The 19745-nt window shown below is 52.7% G+C and overlaps 1 protein-coding gene across 1 annotated transcript; it reads right to left on the reverse strand.

Annotated features, from left to right (window-relative positions):
* Window positions 1-5377: 5377 nt before the first annotated feature.
* Window positions 5378-19554, reverse strand: SNAP29 (synaptosome associated protein 29). Its single transcript, XM_082853497.1, has 5 exons — window positions 19137-19554; window positions 14127-14323; window positions 13259-13344; window positions 11723-11821; window positions 5378-8475 (listed from the first exon to the last, which is right to left on the reverse strand). The coding sequence occupies exons 1-5, from the start codon at window positions 19371-19373 to the stop codon at window positions 8318-8320; spliced, it is 777 nt and encodes a 258-aa protein (XP_082709623.1). The 5' UTR covers window positions 19374-19554; the 3' UTR covers window positions 5378-8317.
* Between the last annotated feature and the right edge of the window lie 191 nt (window positions 19555-19745).

Below are 19745 nucleotides of genomic sequence, written 5' to 3' on the forward strand. Positions count from 1 at the left end.
ACTGCCAGGGAATTCCCAGGGAACATCCTTTTAATGATGTAGGCGGTGGACAGAAAACTTCAATCCCTTTCCGCACACAAAATGAAACCTTCAAAAGCTAGCCTGGGGCTTCCCTGGTGGCGCAGTGGTTGAGAGTCCGCCTGCTGATGCAGGGGACACGGGTTCACACCCTGGTCCGGGAAGATCCCACATGCCGCGGAGCGGCTGGGCCCGTGAGCCATGGCCGCTGAGCCTGCGCGTCTGGAGCCTGTGCGCATGAACCCTTTTTTTTCCTACTCAGGTCCCTCTTTACACATTTCAGTTTCCTACCCATCATAATAGCAGTTCCTCTGAACATCTTGGCTTCTGAAAATGAAGACTTCGTTTTTGTTTAACCCCCCAGATCACCTAGGATCCTCTTAATTCCCAGTGCAAATCCTATTAAAAAGCAGTGATGACTCAGCTTGGGGTTCAACCCTCCTGCGATTAGGCAATCAGATGGCTCCATTCCTGCAGCTCTAGAATGACTCAGTGACCTTAGGAGAATTTACTTACCATGGACCCATGATATAACCATCTTTCCTAGGCCAGCTTTCTGCTGTGATGATTAGAAACCCTAATTCAAAATAGTCAAAGCAGTAAGGGTATCTGTCATTCCCCATAACACAAGGGCTGTAGTCAGGCAGCTCAAGAACCAGGATGTCCAGACCCTGGGTCTGCTTCTCTGATTTTCTTTCTTCTTTTTCTTAAAATAAATTTATTTATTTATCTATTTTTGACTGTGTTGGGTCTTCATTGCTGCACGCGGGCTTTCTCTGGTTGCAGAGAGCGGGGGCTACTCTTTGTTGCAGTGCACGGGCTTCTCATTGCGGTGGCTTCTTGTTGTGGAGCATGGGCTCTAGGTGCAGCAGGCTTCAGTATTTGTGGCACATGGGCTCAGTAGTTGTGGCTCATGGGCTTAGTTGCTCTGCAGCATGTGGGATCTTCCCAGACCAGGGCTCGAACCCATGTCCTCTGCATTGGCAGGCGGATTCTTGACCACTGTGCCACCAGGGAAGTCCTCCTCTGATTTTCTTGGTCTAAATACCTTCAGATTTTGGCTTCATCCTCTGGCTGGCGGCTAGGTGGCTGCAATTACCCCAGGCCTCACCCAATCCAGTCATGACGAGGCCCAGTGGAGGAAGGACTGTTGTTCCTTTGTATCCCTTTTTAAGAGCAAAGAGCACTTCCTCTGGAAACTTCCAGAGAGATTCCCCTTCCCATCCCTGACCCATGACCCATTGGGTCACATTCTTATTCTTAAAGCGACCGGGCAAGAGTGGGCCACCCTTGCCTGACTTGCACTGAACAAGACTGGGGCTTTGGCATCAGGAAGAAGAAAAATGACTTCTGGGTAGATATTCAAGAAAACCAGACTAAAACTGCCCCTTACCGGAATTCAGGAAAGAAGCCCTTTCTAAGATCCTGAGATAATGGACTTTTAGGGGGTGAATACACTTGGCCCATGTGTGCTGAGCATCTTCTGGGAGCTGGGGGGGTGCAAAGGTGAAAACCACACAGCCCTGCCTGGTGGTGCTCAGTCTACAGAGGACTAAGCACCAAGAGATCTTCTGATTTTAACCTGGCTTCTCCAATAGCCTTCCTGCAGGGAGGGAATGGGCTTTGCAGTGGTAGTGAGAATTTCACTCCCCCTCCCCAGTTTAACTGAGGCATAATTGACACATAACCTTGTAATAGTTTCAGGTGTACAACATGTTTCAATATATGTATATATAGTGAAATGATCACCGTGATAAATTTTTAAAATTTATTTTTACTTATTTATTTTTATTGGCATGTAATTGCTTTACAATGTTGTGTTAGTTTCTGTTGTACAATAAAGTGAATCAGCTATATGTATACCTATATCCCCTCCCTCCTGGACCTCCCTCCACCCGCCCCATCCCACCCATCTAGGTCATCACAGAGCACCGAGCTGAGCTCCCTTCATCATGATAAATTTGGTTAACAGACATCACCTCATATGTTTCAATTTTCTTTCTAATTTTTTTATCCCCTACTCCCAATTATCCCTCTCCCCCCATTTTTTTCTTGTGATGAGAACTTTTAAGATTTATACTCTCAGCAAATTTCAAGTATGCAGTATACAAATACACAATCCAGTGTTGTTAAGTACAGTTGCCATGCTGCCCATTACATCCCTAGAACTTATTTATAACTGGAAGTTTGTGCCTTATGACTACCTTCACCCATTTCACCCACCCCCATTCCCCACCGCTGCCAGCCACTACCCTGCTCTCTGTTTTTATTTTGTTATTTATTTATTTGTTTTGGCTCCGCCACGTGACTTGCAAGATCTTAGTTCCCTGACGAGGGATCGACTGTGCCCCGTGCAGTGGAAGCACTGAGTTCTAAACACTGGACCGCCAGGGAAGAACCTGTTTTTGTTTTTTTTAGATTCCACATATAAATGAGATCATACAGTATTTGTCTTTCTCTGTCTGACTTATTTTACTTAGCATAATGCCTTCACGTTCCATCCATTTTATTGTAAATGGCAGGGTTTCCTTATTTTTTATGGGTGAATAATATTCGGGTGTGTGTGTATCTCGTATCTTCTTTTTCCATTCATCTGTCGATGGATACTTAGGTTGCTTCCACATCTTGGCTATTGTAAATAGTGCTGCAGTGAACATTGGGGTTCAGATACCTTTTCAAGATAGTGATTTCGTTTCCTTTGGATAAATACCCAGAAGTGGAATTGCTGGATCATATGATAGTTCTATTTTTAACTTTTTTAGGAACCTCCACACTGTTTTCCACAGTGGCTGCACCAGTTCACATTCCCACCAACCACGCACAGGGGTCTCCCCTTTTCTCCACATCCTCACCAACACTTTTTATTTGTTGTCTTTTTTTTTTTTTTTTTTTGCGGTACGCGGGCCTCTCACTGTTGTGGCCTCTCCCGTTGCGGAGCACAGGCTCCGGACGTGGAGGCTCAGCGGCCATGGCTCACGGGCCCAGCTGCTCCGCGGCATGTGGGATCTTCCCGGACCAGGGCACGAACACGTGTCCCCTGCATCGGCAGGCGGACTCTCAACCACTGCGCCACCAGGGAAGCCCTTATTTGTTGTCTTTTTGATGACAGCCTTTCTGACGGCTATGAGGTGATATCTCACTGTGTTTTTTATTTATTTATTTATTTTTGTCTGCACTGGGTCTTCCTTGCTGTGTGCAGGCTTTCTCTAGCTGCGTCGAGCAGGGGCTATTCTTCGTTGTGGTGCGTGGGCTTCCCATTGCGGTGGCTTCTCTTGCTGTGGAGCATGGGCCCTAGGCACGCGGTCTTCAGTAGTTGTGGCATGTGGGCTTAGTTGCTCCGTGGCATGTGGGATCTTCCCGGACCAGGGATCGAACCCGTGTCCCCTGCATTGGCAGGTGGATTCTTAACCACTGTGCCACCAGGGAAGCCCCTCACCAGCATTTTTTATGTTTTCTTTTTGATGACAGCCTTTCTGACAGGTGTGAGGTGATAGCTCATTGTGGTTTTGACTTGCATTTCCCTGATGGCTAGTGATGTTGAGCACATTTTCACGTACCCACTGGACAAGAATTTCACTCCCCTCTGGCCTTCGTTTTCTTTTAAGCCATTCATTTACAGAAACCTGCTGAATGCTCACCCTGCACTGGGCACAAGCTCCGGAGTCCCATCGACTTTGCAGCTTACACTCCAGCTTAAATTGTTTGACAATTATATTTCTTGTTGTAAATGAGTAATTATGGCCTTCTAGCTCATTTTAAAAGTCGTTGTTGGGAATTCCCTGGTGGCCCAGTGGTTAGGACTCAGTGTTTTCACTGCTGGGGCCTGGGTTCAATCCCTGGTTGGGGAACTAAGATCCTGCAAGCCCTGGGGTGCGGCCAAAAATAAATAAATAATAAAAAATAAAATTAAATAGTCATTGTTACTTTGGTGAGTCTCTGTAAGAAACTGGCCCGCTCTGGCCTGTGGGCCTGGAACCCCCACTTGGGGCTGTGGAAGTAGTATCATGTGCTAGCTCCCCTAAAAGCACTGTTGTTGTAACCATGGTGGGAGCCAGAGCAGGTTTTTTGTTTTTGTTTTTGTTTTTTGCGGTATGCGGGCCTCTCACTGTTGTGGCCTCTCCCGTTGCGGAGCACAGGCTCCAGACGTGGAGGCTCAGCAGCCATGGCTCACGGGCCCAGCTGCTCCGCGGCATGTGGGATCTTCCCGGACTAGGGCACGAACCCGCGTCCCCTGCATTGGCAGGCGGACTCTCAACCACTGTGCCACCAGGGAAGCCCCAGAGCAGGTTTTTAAGTGGTGGGTTGGCATGATTAGCACCAGCCTGTCTCCAAGAACTGAAACTTCAAAGTAAAATGTTAAAACAAAGTCAATCAAACCCTAGCAGAACTTGATTTTGACTTAATTTCTAAATGGCCTGGAGGTGCCCCTGGTTTGAGGTTTGTCTCTGGCCTTTGTGGGTCCAAAGCCCTAAAAGCCGCCTCTGTGGGGGAAGCAGTGTTGTGCACGTTCATGCAACTTGCTTCACTCCTGGCTCTTGGCCTACTTTCAAGTCGGGTCCTGCCTAGACTTCAGGAGAATTCTTCTGGGAGAATCCGAGGCACTAAAGTGCAAAGATCTGTGTCAGTCATCCTCTGCTCCAAGCTCCAGGGCCAGCGCCCACACTTCAGCCTGGTGATCCAATCAAGGAGCCAGACCCTCTCCTGAGGCCTCAGGCCAGAGCTCTGGCTTCTCACTTGCCTTCTTCGGCTCTGCTGGCAGCCCCAGGCAGGAGGCCTGCTCTTGAACTCCAGCCACGAAAGCACCTGGTGACTCCAGGGCTGGAAACCCCACTATTTAAAAAAGTCTATAAAAGGTGTTAATTACTAGGGTCCTTCTGAGTCCCCATCTCAGCTGGGCCTTTGACAGCCGTTCCCTGATGATCCACCTCTACCGTCCTCTTTCTCTGTTCCCACCAAGGAGATAAAGGCTGTCAGATGTCAGGTCCCTGCCACCCCCCTCCACATTAATATGTTGAAGCCCTAAACCCCCCAGAACCTCAGAACGTGACATTTGGAGACAGGGTCTTTACAGAGGTAATTAACTTAAAGTGAGGTCATTAGGGATGGACACAGGGAAGATGATGTGAAGATACTGTTTGGCCTGTGAGCCTAAAACATCCACTCTCTGGACCTTGAGGGTGTGCCAAGCCCTGAGCTGGACAGCGTTGCAGAGGCACCGGGAGGCAGGACAGATGGATTGACAGGCTTTCAAGAAGCACGAGACGTGGCAGCCAGAACCAAACACCTGAGGACTCAACAAGGAGGGTTCCCCCCCCCCACCAGCTCTTTGAAAAGGACCTCACAGGAGGCAAAGTTTGATTAAAAAACAACTTCACATTTTATTTTAAGGAATATGGTCATTTGTTGAGTTGAAGGCATGAAGTACAAGAGCTGCTCTGACACACTCTGAGCAGAAGCTCCTCCTCCCATGTGCACTTTTAATGACTCGCTCATCGTTTTGTACACATTTCACCCATCAGAGCTGAAGACGCTTAACAACATTGGTAACTTTAAAAATTCTGCAGAAAAGGCCTATGTAGGCAAAGTATAAGATTTTTACTAAATTTGCTGTGGTGTACACTTAAAATCACATATTCACAAAAAGAAGTTAAAGAAAGAGAAATTAAAATGCACTTATGTGGGCTTCCCTGGTGGCGCCGTGGTTGAGAGTCCGCCTGCCGATGCAGGGGACGCAGGTTCGTGCCCCAGTCCGGGAGGATCCCACGTGCCGCGGAGCTGCTGGGCCCGTGAGCCATGGCCGCTGAGCCTGCGCGTCCGGAGCCTGTGCTCTGCAACGGGAGAGGCCACAACAGTGAAAGGCCCGCGTACCACAAAAAAAAAAAAAAAAAAGCACTTATGTACTTCCATTCTTGCCACCTGAGGTAAATTCAGGTCTCCTTTCCTATATAACACAAAAAAGATGTCCACGAGGCAACCTGCCACTGTTAACTACAAATCACTACGTTAAAAAGTTCCTCCGAAGGAAAACGCACTTATTGTTAAGTTAGGAGCACACTTAACATGTAACCAACCTTGAGTTAGAAAAGCCACTTTTTGGAAGGCACAGTTTGTTTCCAGGTTGACCATGGAATTCCAGATCTGTCTTCTGGACCCCATGTGGCAAGAAGGACAACCCCGGCCGGGTACCCCCATTTCTCCCTGACACGTGCGTCCAGAGGGCAGAGTTTTCCTCTGCTCACAGTTACCACACGCAGGTCCTGGAGGCTCCTCTGGTCCTGCTTTGTTCTCTGAAAGTGTGAGCGGCTCTGCTGTGTGAAGCAGCAGCCACTGGCCCTCAGTGGGTGCGGGAGCAGGTGGGGACCTGGCAGAGATGCTGCCCAGAACGAGGATGAGACAGGCCCTTGGCCCAGGCTTTAGAATGAGGGATCTGAACAAGAACAGAACCAAATATATGGGGAGACATGTGTGAGGGAAACGTTTCTAGAAGAGTGAGGGCAACTCTCCCTCCACAGCTTGGGGTAAAAAAGGGGGTGGTGGTGATGGGCTTCATCAATCCAACAAAAGACACAAAATAAGGTGCTACTTTGCTTCAAATTGGTTAAATCACTAACCCCATTATGTGAGAGGAGGGCTGCAGACAGTGTTTGTCAGTGGCCTTTGTCTGTATTTATTTGAACGGAGAAGCTCAGGTCTAGGCGTGCTGACTAATCTCCACGTGTCTATGCCTGAGGGCAAGGAGCAGGAACAGTTATCATGACACCCATTGAAGAAGGCGTCAGGGAGGAAAACCCTGGAACATGCCGGGTGGACAGGCACCCCCAGGCTGCCCTGCATCCTGGTGTCACGCTTTGGAGCAGCCTTTTTGCTGGAGGCCCTGTGAACTCGTTCAGTGTGGGTCGGGTGGACATGTAAAATTCTTCCTTTTTCCAGTTACCAGGAGAACAACCATGATGGGCTTGTGATAAGCAGATGTGGGTCTGATTACCTTCCACAGCATCCAAACGCCCTGTGATATTCCCAGTGATGTGGGTCAGACTCGCAGGGCGGCTGGAACATGACAGAAAGATGTGTCTGCCCATAGAGGCTGTCAGTGTTTTTAGGAAAGTCAGGCATTATGGAATGGAACTTTTATATTTGAATTGCTACATAAACGCTGTTGCATTGCTGCTGCCCCTTAAAGACGTTCCTTTGCTTTAAGGGACTTTGTTTATATTCTACTGAACCAAAGTGGTGAAGGTCACCGTGCCGGGGCCAGGTTTCAGGGTGAAAGGCACTGTGATTTTAAGGTTTCCAACCTAATCTGTCTTATTAAAATCAGTCCCTTTCACCATCTTCAAAATATTTTAATTTATTTGCTTTTAAAAAGACCAGGACCTCGTGGCTTCAATTATTTTGTTGGAGGTACCAATGTCAAGAAATTCCTTTAAGTACAGAAATCAATTTTAATTAGTACTTTTAAATGATTCTCTTTTTTTGTAAAAGGAAGAGAGAACAAGCTAGGCCAGGTAGAATGATAACATCTGGGCTTTTTTTAAAGCCATAACCTTCTGTGCACAGTCAGTGTCATTAGTGGAGCTCCAGTCCTAAAACTGGGGCCAGAGAATCAAGTGATGGGTCAAGGCATGTTGCCAGCAGCACAGAAGAGTGGGTGGGAATCCTGGATGGGCCAGGGGACCCCAGGCACCGAGTAAACATGTTTGGATGGGGGGCCTGGTCCAGATGACCTGAGGGCAGGGAGCTTGGTGGAGCACGTCTGTGTGATGCTCCTCTCTCACGCTCTGCAGGCCTCAGACAGCTGGCCAGGGAGCCTCCAGCCAGGGCAGAACGTATTCCTGACCCTGTGCAGGGGCAGCGGGGCTCACCTAGCTCCCTATGTGCTTCCAGGCATCACAGTGAGCAGGGCTGGTCTGAACCCCCTCCTACTAAAATCAAACGCCTGCTAAGGGGCTCAGAGCATCACAATGTGCTCGTGGGGGTCGGGGGGAGAAGGATGCCCACAAACACGGGTCACATGGCCCTCAGCGCTCTACCTCGCGGAGGCCTGGGGACGAGAAGCACAACAGACAGAAGCAGAGGCCGGCATGACCACCACTCTGCCCGCACACCTCCAGTCAGGGCCTCAGAGAAGTGGGGCACATGCTTTCTCTACAACAAAACCTCTTTTGAGACCCACTCTGTTACAACATTTGCAAACACATGTGAAATCACATTCTAAAGTAATAACTGAAATTTCTTGGGCGTTTAAAAGAAGACCTTTCAAATCTTTTCATCACGATGGAGTGGAAATCCGCCTCCGTCTTCAAAGCTGCCGAACTTTCCTCTCTGTACTCTTGATGTTGACGTCTAACTTGTCCACTTTGGTTGTGAGGCGGTCAAGAATGTCGTCCTGCTCCTCAATCTCTGTCTGCATCCCCAGGGCGATGTCCTTCAGCCGGCCCAGGCCCACGGACAGCTCATCTGCGGGATAGGAGAGCACACACGGGCCTGAGCCAAGTCACAGCATCGGGACCTGCAACCCCAGATGCTCCCCCCATGGGCTCGGCAGCACTGCAGTCACTGACCCCTCCTTCCTGGAAGACAGGCCAGATGCCAGGGCGTTGGTTACATGCTCCAAAACATGTGCAAGTGAAGAGAAAGCAGTAGCGCTTAACAGGAAAGCCACTCCTCCCTGCCACCCACCAGGACACCCACTGTTAGTACATGGTGTTTATTTTAGAAATTCATATAGAGCCACACACCTTTCAGCTGCCTTTGAACCTTACATCCCCAGCTCCCTAAAGCTGGGTCAAGCACAGGTCCAGAGTGGCAAAGAGGAAGATCCCCATTTGGAAACACATCTGAGATACAGCTCAGGCTTTTCCAGTCTTTATAACAAGTATTTCCCTTCTTTTAAAAAAGTTGTAAAAATCAATCTCAATTCATTTTTAAGAGAAATAAATTCTATAAGAACACGGTCAGCCTCGAGTATGTGAAGGGCTTCCTTAGCACAGTGACAAAGAAAGAACTGACCATGAGTGGGGAGGAGACCAGCCAAGGGGCCCGGGGTCCCCTGATGGGGCTGTGCAGACCGCAGAGGGGAGTCGTGACGTGACTGACTCTGTCCAGATGAATATAAAGCCCCTTCCCTGTGTGTGTGTGTGTGTGTGTGTGTGTGTGCACGCGCATGTGTGTGCCCTGAATGTGTGTGTGCATGTGCACAGGGTATGGGGACGGGGTCACACCCAGAGCTGCTTTCTGCCCTTTTACTAGGAAAGAGCTGGGGGAAAACAAAAGAGGTGGTGCTTTGTAAGCCTTTTCACTAAGTTAAAGATAAAACATTAAGTGAAAAAGGTCAAAATACACAAATAGCTGGCAATGGCACCATAAATCTAAGCAGAATCAGATTTTTTAGAAATGGTCTTCCTGGGACTTCCCTAGTGGCGCAGTGGTTAAGAATCCATCTGCCAGGGCTTCCCTGGTGGTGCAGTGGTTGAGTGTCTGCCTGCCGATGCAGGGGACGTGGATTCATGCCCCGGTCCGGGAAGATCCCACATGCCGCGGAGCGGCTGGGCCCGTGAGCCATGGCCGCTGAGCCTTCGTGTCTGGAGCCTGTGCTCCGCAACGGGAGAGGCCACAACAGTGAGAGGCCCACGTACCGCAAAAAAAAAAAAAAAAAAGAATCCATCTGCCAATGCAGGGGACACGGGTTTGATTCCTGGTCCAGGAAGATCCCACGTGCCACAGAGCAACTAAGCCCATGTGCCACAACTACTGAGCCCGCATGCCACAACTACTGAAGCCTGCATGCCTAGAGCCCGTGCTCTGCAACAAGAGAAGGCACCGCAATGAGAAGCCTGTGCCCTGCAACAAAGAGTAGGCCCCGGGGCTTCCCTGGTGGCGCAGTGGTTGGGAGTCCGCCTGCCGATGCAGGGGATGCGGGTTTGCGCCCCAGTCCGGGAGGATCCCGTGTGCCGCGGAGCGGCTGGGCCCATGGGCCATGGCTGCTGGGCCTGCGTGTCTGGAGCCTGTGCTCCGCAGCGGGAGGGGCCACAGCGGTGAGAGGCCCGTGTACCGCAAAAAAAAAAAAAAAAGTAGCCCCCGCTCTCTGCAACTAGAGAAAGCCGGCATGCAGCAACAAAGACCCAACGCAACAAAAACAACGAAAAGAAAAGAAAAGAAAAGAAAGCCTGTGCCCCTGTGTCCCATGGACACTGACAGCTGTAAGGCCACCCAGGTCTCATGGAGCTGCCGGCAGCTGGGACGGCTTGGGACCCACAAGGAGCTGCACTGGGGTGAGAAGCTGGATCAGGGAGGGCCGCCTGGCAAGGGACCGCCAGCAGGGCCGGGCGTCCAGGAGGCAGAGGGACCTGCCCGGGGCAGTGGTGTGGCCCCATCAGCAGGGCCCATGGACGGCCGTGCTGGGGTCCCCTGCGCTGCTCTGTGTCCCGCTCACCCTGCCGTCCCAATGCACACCCTCAGCCTCTGGGGTAGGCTGTCCTTGGTCTTCTTCCTGCTGCACTCCCTGCATTCCTGAATCTCACCCCCTGCAATAGGTCTTCCCCCCAGCAGGCACCAGTGCCAGCCTTTCTTGGTGGGGAAACCTTTGGTGGGGAGGACGGGGGGCCCGCCAGTCCCTGTGTTTCTCTTGTGTCAGGCCTGGCAAATACACCCTCTGCCTGATGCCTTCGGCTCCAGGGCCGAGTCCAGAGGACAAGCAAGCAGTGACCTCCGGGGTGCCCCTGGGCTCCGAGGGCAGACAGCAGTTGAGGTTCAGGGTGGAGAAACAGAAGGAATGACACCAAAGCAGTTGTCACTGCTGGACGGTGGAATTTGGGTCTTGGTTTCCTTAGGGCACTTGCCTAACTTCACAGTTTTCTACAATGAGTCTATGTGCTGAGAAACAAAGGTTAAATGAAGGTTAAATAAAGGATGTGGGTCTGCCTCACGTGTTGTCTGTACCAGTAGCCCGGGCTGCTGGAGTGGGCACTGCCCTGGGAGAGCTGGGGGCCCGTGTCCCCTGGGAGGAGAGAGCAGGGGAAGCATTCCTTTCTGTCTCACCCTCTTTGCCATCCCCTAAGGGGAAGGAGGGTTGGCAAGCGACCTGGCTGGCCATGGGGGAGGTTCACACGCAGGGAGCAAAGGTCAGAGGGGGCTGCTGAGGGGCCAACTCCTCCACCCGACTGCAAATAACCCCCTCCTCTCTCCATTTTCGCCTTCTGGGCCCTGGGTGTAAAGTAGGGACAAAACTGAACTTCTCCTGTGTTTCTGGAGACTGGTTAGGGAGACACCAGAGAAGCCAGCAGGTATGTGGTTACAACAGGGCGCCCTGGAGCCCGAGGCCCAGGAAGCAGGGTGCCTGGCCACGCGGCCAAGGTGCTGCTGGCCCCATGTATGCCTGACCTGCTGGGCCGCCTCCCGCGAGCCTTCCAGTTTTGCTCACCTGACCCTGCCCGAGCCCAGGGCACACGGAGGAAGCAGGGTGGCATGGCCGGGTGGTGAGGGGGGTGGGCAGAGCCCAGGCTGCACAGCGTAGTCCCCAGACCCTGACCCTGTCACTGTCACCTCCCAGACAAGAGGTGGGGACGGAGACAAGCGGGCAGACCCCAGAGAGGGTGAGGGGCTGGGATGTTGCACACGCGCACGTGCGTGTGTGTGTGCAGGGGTGGACAACGGGGGGCCCCGGCGCACGCAAGCCGTGGTGCTGGTGGCGGTGCTCTGGTCTTACCGAGGTTGCTGTCAATCCTCTGGTGACAGGTGCGCAGGTGCGGGTTCCTTGGGTAAGCCTCAGAGCTCATGGCAGAATCGGCCCCTCCAGGGATGGCATCTGAGTTGACAAAGAAACACCAGGAGGACGGTTAACCGACACACTTGAAATGCCGCTTCACAAAACTCATCTTAATCTGGAAAACGGGTGGAAGGACTAAGGCGGTTGGTTCTGAGGCCACTGAGAGAGGCAGGCGGGGGACAGGGAAGGGGCGGGAGGGAGACGCTTCCTGAGGGCAGCCCCTCGGAGATCAAAGAACCCCAGCCTATGGGTCACCTGGTCAGCCACGGACCCTCGAGCTCAGGAAAGAGATTCATGCACGTAATGGTATGGCAGTTGGAGCAGCCACCACGCAAACCCACACAGGCTCCGGAAAAAGAAACGTTAAATGATGCACATTTGCCCCCAGAAATCTTCTCTGAACCTCAGTTTCCAAATGCACACAGAAAAGCCCTGTCACCCAGGGTATGTCTTCTGGGGACCATCTCTTTCTAGACTTGGGGTCTCTCCTTCAGCATGGCCTACGGAAGCCCCTCAGCGCACAGTCTTCTCCCACTTCCTCTGCAGCTTTTGCCTTCCCAGATGAACCTCCGGGCCCTCCTCCGCCAGGCCTCCCCTCGGCTGTGCCCGCAGGCGGCACAGGAAGCATCTGGTTACTTCCAATGTGCCTGGCTCTCTAGGGGTCGACAGAGCCCCCGGGAGGCCTTGATTCCTTTCCAGATGAGGGATGTTTCTGGGCCCATCATTTGATATTAATGGGACGATCTGACACAAAACACCTCCTATCTCACACTCCTTGTCCACACGGCCGCTTCTGCGCCCACTGGGGCTCAGGGGCTACATTAGCCTCCTTCTGTCACTGCAACAAAATACCACAAACCATCCTTTGGTTCTGGAAGTCAGACGTCCAACCTGGGTCTCCCCGGTCTCAGACCCAGGTGTCAGTGGGGCTGGTTCCCCTGGAGGCACTTAGGGAGAATCCGATTCCCGGCCCCTTCCAGCCCCTGGAGGTCAATCCTTAGCAGCGGCCCCTCCTCCACCTGAGAGCCAGCTGCCCGGCACCTTCAAACCTCTCACTCCATCACTCTCTCCTCTGCCTCCTTCCCACTTGCAAAGGACCTTTGCGATTTCACTGGGTCCAACCGGAAAACCCAGGATAATCTCCCCAACTCAAGTCAGCCGATCAACAACTGTACTTCCCTCTGCGACCACGATTCCCCTTTTGCCATGTGACCTGACATATTCCTGGGGCCTGGGGATTAAGGCGTGGATGTCCGGGGGGTCATATCCTACTCAGCATAGGTGTTTCCCTGCCTGAAGATCTCAGAGCTATACAGGCCAGGCTCCCACTCCCTTATCCCTCCCTCCACGGGGGAGCAGGGCTGAACCTGCCATAACGCACACCCCCTGCTCCCTGAGAGAGGCACTGAGGCCCCCGACGCCCCTACCCAGTGCAAGGTGTCCCCGCAGAACCCGTGTGTGGGCGGGAGCACTGACCTGAGTCATTGAGCTTCCTGAGGTTTGGGTGGCTGGTCTGGTACTGTGCCTCCTGGTCTTTACTTGTACTTATGGCTTCTTTCAATCTTTGGATAAAAGTTACGAGAAGAAGAAAACTTTTATAAAGGAAAAGCACCTGTGACAGTGCAGTCTTTTCTAACAGTGCCCATGTGAGAAAATCAAATGCCTCTTCTGACCAAGATACAAAGCCAAATGAATATTCTAACTGCAATTATGAAAACACTGAATAAGGGGAGCAACCTACATTCTTTGTGTTACGGTAGGTAAGGTGCAGATTTTCTGTAATGTGGTGATATTGTCTTTATGATAAAAGACAGATACAATGATCTGACATATGAGCAACAATCATGTTTTAGCAGAAACTAAATTATTTTACGTTTGAACACATGGCATTTATATGCCAGCCAAAATTGCAGTATGATTTTATTATACCTCTAGCCAAAAATTTTGAGGAAAATAATCTCTGATTTTAAAATGATAATCAATGGGCAACTTGAATTAGATATGGGGAAGCTGGACATGAAAACTTTTTAAAGCAAAAATTCTGTGAAGTGAGTCACATTTATACTGATTAGAGTGAACATTCTCTCTTTCAAATTACCAGGAGCAGTAATTTATGGAGACCCAATTCACGCACAGTTTGCAGACTGAACAGCGGTCACATCACACAATCAAGAGCAGTGGAGAACACTTCTTGTTTCAAAATGTCTGAAGACAAATCCCTCCCAGTGAGTAACTTTCAGGGTCCTTTGGTCCCTTTAAGGCATGAGAAGTGTCCTGAAAGGCTCGGCCACCCGCACTAAACCCCCGTCTGCTGCTTTGCTCCGGCCAGACGGGCACCGCTCACCTGCTGCTGGGCTGGGGGGCAAGGGTGCCATTCTGCGCAGGTGGGGTCTCTGAGGGTTTGGTTCTGAAGTAATTGACGAGCCCTCCGAACACACTCTTGATGCTGTTGATGTGCTTCTGGCTGGTCTTCAGATCCTGCTCCATCTTGTCCACCATCTTCTCTGTGCGCTCCAAGGCCCCTCGCTGGCGCACGAGTTCCTAGGGAGGATGAGACGTGATGGCATTGCACCTTCTGTAGCTCCCCGTCACCCGCAGAGGAAGGCTCTCTGTAAATCCTCAGCCAGCACTTGGGGATGGCGCAGCCCCCACCCTAACCTGAGTCCCGCCCGAGCTCTGGAGGGGAAGGTGCCAGCATTAAGTGTCTCGTCCTGATTGCGATTAAACTCTGGTTTTGAACAACCAGCAGGCAGAGGTCGATCTGGAGTCGATACGCTGAATCTAGAAACTTGAGAGTTACCCCCATCAATGTTGCTCCCCTTCCCAGGGAGCATGACACACATACGCACCAGCAGGGACGCAGGAGCTGGCGGGGAACATGCTTGAATGCGGGGCTCCGTCCCGGCAGGAGTGACAGTTGTAGAGTGGTCTTAGGTGGCAAGAGAACCACCAAGGGCAAAGGTTGGTGCCCCTCGCTGCATGTGCAGGCTGCCCAGGCCGCTCACACCGTGTGTTCCCGAGAAAGGCCTTGTCTGGCTCCTTGCCCTCGTATTAGCCTGAAGAGTGACTTTGCTTCCCAGAGTCCTCAGGTCAGCCTGACAGTCTGCACCAGCAATGTGGTTTACAGGGTGGGGGGCCTTGAGCCACACAGTGTGACCTCTGGAGGGGCTGGAGACTCTAGTCAGCCAGGCGGGCAGCCGTGCCTCCTGGATGTCCCACGTCACAGTGGGGGGAGTGCGGGCTGCACACACAACTCCACAGAGAGGGGACAAAGGGAAGCTGTGCTTGCTCTCCTGGACTCTGCCCACCAGCTTGTCTCCCTTGAGGATTTTAATCTGCATCCTTTTGCTGTAACAAACCACAACCGTGAGTATAACAGCTCTACTAATTCTGAGTCCTTCTAGGGAATCGTTAAACCTGAGGGTGCTCTTGGGGACCCCCACAACACCTCTAAACAGCACTTCTCACTCTCAGAGGCAGAAGGCTGCAGAGCAGACAGCCCCTGGGCTTCCCCAGCACAACTCCTGGTCAGCAAAGCAAGGTCTCCCAGACACCATGGAGGCCACAGGTGAACATTTTAGGAAGGAGCAGCAGACACAGCCAGATGCCACGGCGCTGGTGTGGGATGTATGACCTGCCTGGACGGTAAAGACCTGGCCTCACAAGGTGCCTCACAGCTAAGAAGCCAGCAAGTTTGATCCTAGAACTTTTTAACAGTCGAATTCAATCACTGATCCTTTATAAAATCTACTGGGAATTACTTAACCGAGCAGCTGATCGTCTCCCCCCATCAGCTTCTGCTTCAGGATAGGGTTGTGCTAAGAACTCTGGCTGCATCAGAACCAGCCCGGGCTGCATTGGAGGTGAGGCTCTGGTCAGTACAGCCCCTCACCTGGAGAGGGGACGGGTCTGCCCAGAGGATGAGGGCACCACCCCAACTCACGGGGACACCCAGAACAGAGGGCTGCGATGGCCTCCGTTCCCAGGCTGCACAGGTGTCCGTCCCCATGTGGCCCACCTCTCTGAACTGAAGGCCCAGCAGGGTTTGGCGACTGTCGAGTGCTGGAAAGACTCAATGAGGTGAGGGGGCCCCACACGAGACCGTGTGCAGGATGTGCTGGCCGGGCTGCTGAGAGCATCCTGGCCTGACTCCCCTTCTGCTGATGCTAACCAAGCTGGCCACTCAGGCCCTCATCCAAGGTTTGTTGCTGGACTCCCTGAACTGAGACCCTGGGCCCCACAAAACATCACTGGCGCGTGCTCAGCAGCCAGAGGGGGCAGGCGGTCTCCTTGGCCAGGGTGGTGAAAGGGCACATGAAGACTGCGTCCACGTGGGACACAAACAGGCAAACCATTAGGGGACTGGTCGCAGAAACAGAAGCCATCCACTAGAGGGACCACGACGCAGAAAGAGCATGGGACTTCCCTGGCAGTCCAATGGTTAGGACTCTGCGCTTCCACTGCTGGGCTGGGCTCAATCCCTGGTTGGGGAACTAGGATCCCACAAGCCACTCGGTGTGGCCAAAAAAAAAAAAAAGAGCAGCGCATCACGTGTTGCTATGGAATGCCCTCCACCTTGTCAAGCAACGTGCAGTGTGGAATATACAGAACACTTCTGCTTAAGTTAAAATTATAAAAAAAAAGAAAAAGATAAGTATAAGCATGTTTTTTTGCGGTACATGGGCCTCTCACCGTTGTGGCCCCTCCCGCTGCGGAGCACAGGCTCCGGATGCACAGGCTCAGCAGCCATGGCTCACGGGCCCAGACGCTCCACAGCATGTGGGATCTTCCCGGACCGGGGCACAAACCCGCATCCCCTGCATCGGCAGGTGGACTCTCAACCACTGCGCCACAAGGGAAGCCCTAAGCATGTTTTTATACACAGAATATCTCCACAGGGACACTGCAGGAACAGAATGTGAGTGGCAGGGGGTAGGGGGGCAGCGGGTGGGAGCAGCCTTCACAGCCTTCTGTATCATCTCAATTTTGAACCCTGTGACTAGATTATCACTTCACAAAAATTATACCTTAGGGAAAGAAAAGAAGAAACAAATCATGCCTGAGAAGTGGAAAAGCCATGTGGCCTACAAGTCTCTATGGTTCTGCACTGTGCTCCCCAGGTCAGCCCACCTCTCCTCTATCCTGTGGGGTCAGGACCTGAGGCGAGAGCCTTCCAGAGAGGCGAACCCTACAGGTTTCTCAGGAGAAGGGCAGCTCTCCTTCACTAGAGGTGACCTGACTAAGTAACTTTGCCGCTGCTGCCACGCTGGGCCTAAAAAAGTCAAGTCCTCAGTGTCTAAAACATGTGTCCTGTTTCGGCACCTCTCAGCTGGGTATGTGACGGGCACCTGTCTAAGTTAGGAGGTTAGTTTAGTGGTGATTTGGGTCTGTTGGGACAGAGGCCACCACCAACCCCCCCCAATTCCCCCAGGGGAATGAAAGAGCGATGAAAGGGATTCAAAGACAGTAAGACAACTTGGAGATTATGGGGTAGGGTGGAGACGGGGGTGCTGACCATTCCTGCCTCCCAGGGCCTCCAATAATTGAGAACTGATTCAATCCTGGAAAAATTCCATGTGTAATCGCACTGATGACAGAGGCTGTCACCTGCTCAGTCATGATCATACCGTACCTCTCACAGCAACACCTGGCTTGGCCATGCCAAGCCTCATGGCCTGAGGTGCCACTCTGCCTTTGCTCTCATGGTCCCCATTATAGGAAAGAAGGAACTTTGGGGCAGCATGGGGTTTGTCACCACAATCCTTATGAAACAACGTTATCCTCTGTGTTTTTGGCACTCCTGACCTTCCCTCTGACTGTACTGGGTCCTAAGCTCCTCCTCCAGGCCCTTTCCTGGAAGGCTTCCTGGGCGACACTTTCCTGCTCAGGAGCTGTGGCGTTGGGCCAGTGCCTTTGCGTGACTCTTCTCTTCCTTGGGAAGTCCCTCCTCCTCCTCCTATCTACACCTTAGCCTTAGAAGCCAGAATCCAGGGTATCCTCTGCCACAGTATTCTACTTTCTGTCACTCTGATTTCCTACTTCACCCGTTCTCAGTTGCCAAAGATGTCTTTATTTTTGGCTGTGCTGCTTGGCATGTGGGATCTTAGTTCCCTGACCAGTGATCGAACCCGCGTCCCCTGCATTGGAAGTACAGTCTTAACTACTGGACCACCAGTAAAGTCCCCAAAGATGGCTTTTTAAACAGTTCTTAGTTGGCTTCCTTGGGCCTGGGACCCTTAATCAAGTGACCCCTCCACCTGGGCCCTAAGACCTCAGGCAGTCCTCCCAAATTTAAGTCAACATTTTCCATTTAGACTGTAATGTAGGAATCCAGTAGACACAAGCAAAACTTCCTCAATGAGGCTAAAGACAGGCAGGTGGGCCACTGAGGGATCAGGTGATAAGGAGAAGTGGGGAAGGGAGATAACCCAAGGAGGTGGTAACGGGAGAATGATGGGATGGACCTCAAGACTGGCCAAGACTGTAAGTGACCAGGTCAGAGGGAACTTTCCCAGAGAAAAGAATTACGAAGAGACCCAGGGAAGAACATGATGCTTTAGCTTCCAGAACTACAAATGCTTAAATTGAATTATTTTTAGCTGATATAGCAATCACAGGTTATTACATTTTTTAAAACTTTCTAAAGAAATGCCCAACACAACTGTCATTAGTACGCTGAGGCGAGAATGTGGTGCCTAAGAAAGAACAGCTCTTACCCAAGGTCCTACTCTCTGAAACCACCTATGGACGTTAAGAAGAACTGCAGAAGCTAAGCTGGGACGGCAAACTGTCACAGACCGCCCCCGTCTCTCTAGGACATCTTCGTCGGGATCAGGAAGGAAACGTAAGGCCCTAGACTCGACCAGACTCGGGCCCCGGCGCACTCAGCAGTGTCCAGGCAGACAAGACCTTCACTCCCCTCCTAGCGAGGCGGAGGAGCGCTCAGTGCCGGTAAGAACCCAAGGTCCATCTCCTCGGACGCTTGACACCAGCAGGCACAGTCCTCGCTGGGTCACTCCAGGAGGAAGGGCTGAAGCCACGGGCCAGGCTTCTGTCCAGGAAATGTGTAAAAGAAACAGACCCTCCACGTCCCTAACCTGGGGTCTGCTGTCTAGAATCCCTACTTACCTGGACCGAACAGCGTGGAAATGACCCCTGACGAAGCGTAGAAAAACAACAACCCTGTGGACTAAGCTCAGGAGATCGCCAGGGGCAAACTGCCCCTTTCGGGTGTGAAAACGCGCGTCTCTACGTAGCTAACAGATTGTTACCGACCGTCCAGTCACCAAAGTACACAAGACCCGTCCTGGCTGACCGGTCGAGCCCCCAGGAGCCCCGGCGACCGCGGACTCACCTCGGAGGAGGCGACCCCGATCCTCTCGGACTCGTACATCAGGGACAGGGACCTGCCGGTGCTGGCGGCCGTGGCCTCGGCCCGGCGCAACACCTCCTGCCGCAGGGCCTGCTGCCGGTCGGCGGGAGCGCCGGGCCAGTCCGCGAGGTCGCGGTTGTCCGTCCACGGCGCCGGCCGGACGCCCTCGTCCTCCGCGTCGTCGTCGAACGGGTTGTAGCTTCGGGGATAGACCGACATGGCGCCAGCGCTCGGCCTGGAGCAGGCGGGAGGAGCCGGGCGCGGCCGAGGCGAGGGGCGCTCTCTGACCACGGGGCAGCTGCAGTATCGCAGAGAACCTACAGAAGCTCCCGTACGCCCGTAGCCGGCGCCGCGCAAACTCCTTCCGCCAGAAGCTTGCGGAGGCCCTGCCTCGGAGCCGACCATCGTGCACCGCATCGGGGGGAGGGGGCCACGCCCGGCGCTCGCGACCGCCGCAGGCCGCACGGCTCCCGGCACCCCCCAGCGGTGGATCTGCCCGAGGCCACGCCCCGCTTGCGTCGGCAACAGAGAGGTCACGTGGCGGGGAGGCCGGATGGAGCCGCGCCTGCGCCGTGAGCTTCGGCTGTCGCG

This window comes from Leucopleurus acutus (assembly GCF_964270905.1).
Source record: "Leucopleurus acutus genome assembly, chromosome: 13".
NCBI lineage: Eukaryota > Metazoa > Chordata > Mammalia > Artiodactyla > Delphinidae > Leucopleurus > Leucopleurus acutus.

What these genes read in the sequence shown, in the direction of transcription:
- SNAP29 (XM_082853497.1), bottom strand. Translation starts at nt 19,373, where the DNA reads ATGTCGGTCTATCCCCGAAGCTACAACCCGTTCGACGACGACGCGGAG. An exon ending in CAGGAAGCTCAATGACTCAG is followed by an intron (nt 11,822 to 13,258) that starts GTCAGTGCTCCC and finishes TTGTCAACTCAG; the next exon opens with ATGCCATCCCTGGAGGGGCC. An exon ending in GAGGATTGACAGCAACCTCG is followed by an intron (nt 8,476 to 11,722) that starts GTAAGACCAGAG and finishes CCTATCCCGCAG; the next exon opens with ATGAGCTGTCCGTGGGCCTG.